A 1,582-nucleotide genomic window follows, 5' to 3' on the forward strand; every position below is an offset into this window, starting at 1 on the left:
TAAAGAGATTAAATCTATTCTTGATCTTCAACTCTAAATTGGAAGCTTCAGACTGCTTCAAGTTATACAAATTCTCTAAGGACATTAAATTGTCCTTACTAGCCAAAGCTTATTAAGTTAACCAAGACATTAACTTGTCTTTGTTACCCTCTTATCTTACTTATCTAAAAACCCTATTCTATTAACCCAAGTAGCTAGTCCTTAAGCTACTAATCAAACCTCCTTACAGCCCATCTTCTAAGATTCCTTAAAAAGTCCCTTGTAAACAGGCAAGTGAGGCTTTAGAGTACTTAAGCAGATTAGTAGGTGGTCTTTGAATTAGTCTCCCACGAACACCAGGATAGCTTGGTTGAAAGGCTAACCCAGTGAACCTTGAAAAGAAAAGATTGGGAAAACCAAATCTAAGTATTCCATACTATACCCTTCTTGCTTTTAGTTTAGAACAGACCAAACTCCATTCTCTTTTATTAAAAAGTAACCTTCTAGGATTTCTCCTAGAATCTTCTTTATACCAAACCTCATTTTTATTTTACTTACTTTTCATATCCTAACCTTTTCTTTACGACAGCGCGTCATATCAGTAGTGTTGCCACAGCTTGGTGCAGCTTGGCTGTGAGCTGACTTTGGACAGCTTTGCCTTTTTGAGATCAGCCAAGTTAAGTCAAGCCACAGTGCAGCCGCGACTATAGGTGGCTATAGCTGAGCAGCGGCTTGCAGCTGATTATCCCTCCCAAAATAGAAGGTAGTTCACACTGGTACTGCAGAATTCATCATAATATTGCTTGTCCTACTTGAGTGATGCTAAATATGAACTGATCTCTTCTGGGAACTCTTTTGCACAGCTCTCCAAGTCTTTGAGCTCCTCTTCCATGTCCAAATCGTGTGTGAAAGATAAAGAATGGCCTTGCTTAAATCTGAACTTGAGAATTTGCAGTGCCTCCATGAGTTCTCTGCCAATTTTGTTGCACCGGTCTGTGACTGTCATCTTTTCAAATGAGAAGACATATTCACAGGGCACAGCAGAGGCTTGGGTAGGCAGAATATCCATTGCAATGGCATAGATGGTTGGAAACCTGGTCTGAGATGTCTAAAATGTGAAGATAAATTAATATTTCGAAAAAAGGAAAAAATTATAGCACAGGTTTCACCAAGTGTACACTCACTTTCCAGTACGTGATAGCATCCACAAATCTGTCTGTGGGCTCTGCAATGTATGCATACCACTCTTGCTCTACTGAATGCTCAGTCAATGGGCCTTTTTCTTTACCCTTGAATAAAATGTTGTAGGCCTTTTGCTGCTGTGTTTGGATCACTGCAGCTGCTGGAGCTGAAGCCGAAGAAGCCATCTTGGATTTATACCTGTGCATCTGTAAAATGAATGTTAATATTGAGAAAAATGGAGATTAAAATATGAGTAAAAGCACACCTCAGCTAAAAACAGATTCTTTGCTGTGGTCTCTTCTGCTGGTGAAGTGTTTTGCTCAAACCACTCCAGCTTACATGCAGAATTGATGACTAATAAACTTAGCTTCAGATTTTAGCAGCTTTAAAGCTATGCTTACCAGTGGCCAAAGTATATGCA

General features: G+C 39.4%; 1 protein-coding gene across 1 annotated transcript; it reads right to left on the bottom strand.

Moving 5' to 3' along the window:
* Nucleotides 1-787: 787 nt before the first annotated feature.
* PHACADRAFT_202807 (uncharacterized protein) lies at nucleotides 788-1,346 on the bottom strand (the record flags this gene model as incomplete). The annotated part of the gene is made up of 2 exons (XM_007402942.1): nucleotides 788-1,087; nucleotides 1,164-1,346. 2 exons carry the CDS (start codon nucleotides 1,344-1,346, stop codon nucleotides 788-790), a joined length of 483 nt encoding a protein of 160 aa, XP_007403004.1.
* Nucleotides 1,347-1,582: the final 236 nt, after the last annotated feature.

Source organism: Phanerochaete carnosa (assembly GCF_000300595.1).
Source record: "Phanerochaete carnosa HHB-10118-sp unplaced genomic scaffold PHACAscaffold_580, whole genome shotgun sequence".
In the NCBI taxonomy this organism is placed as follows: Eukaryota; Fungi; Basidiomycota; class Agaricomycetes; order Polyporales; family Phanerochaetaceae; genus Phanerochaete; species Phanerochaete carnosa.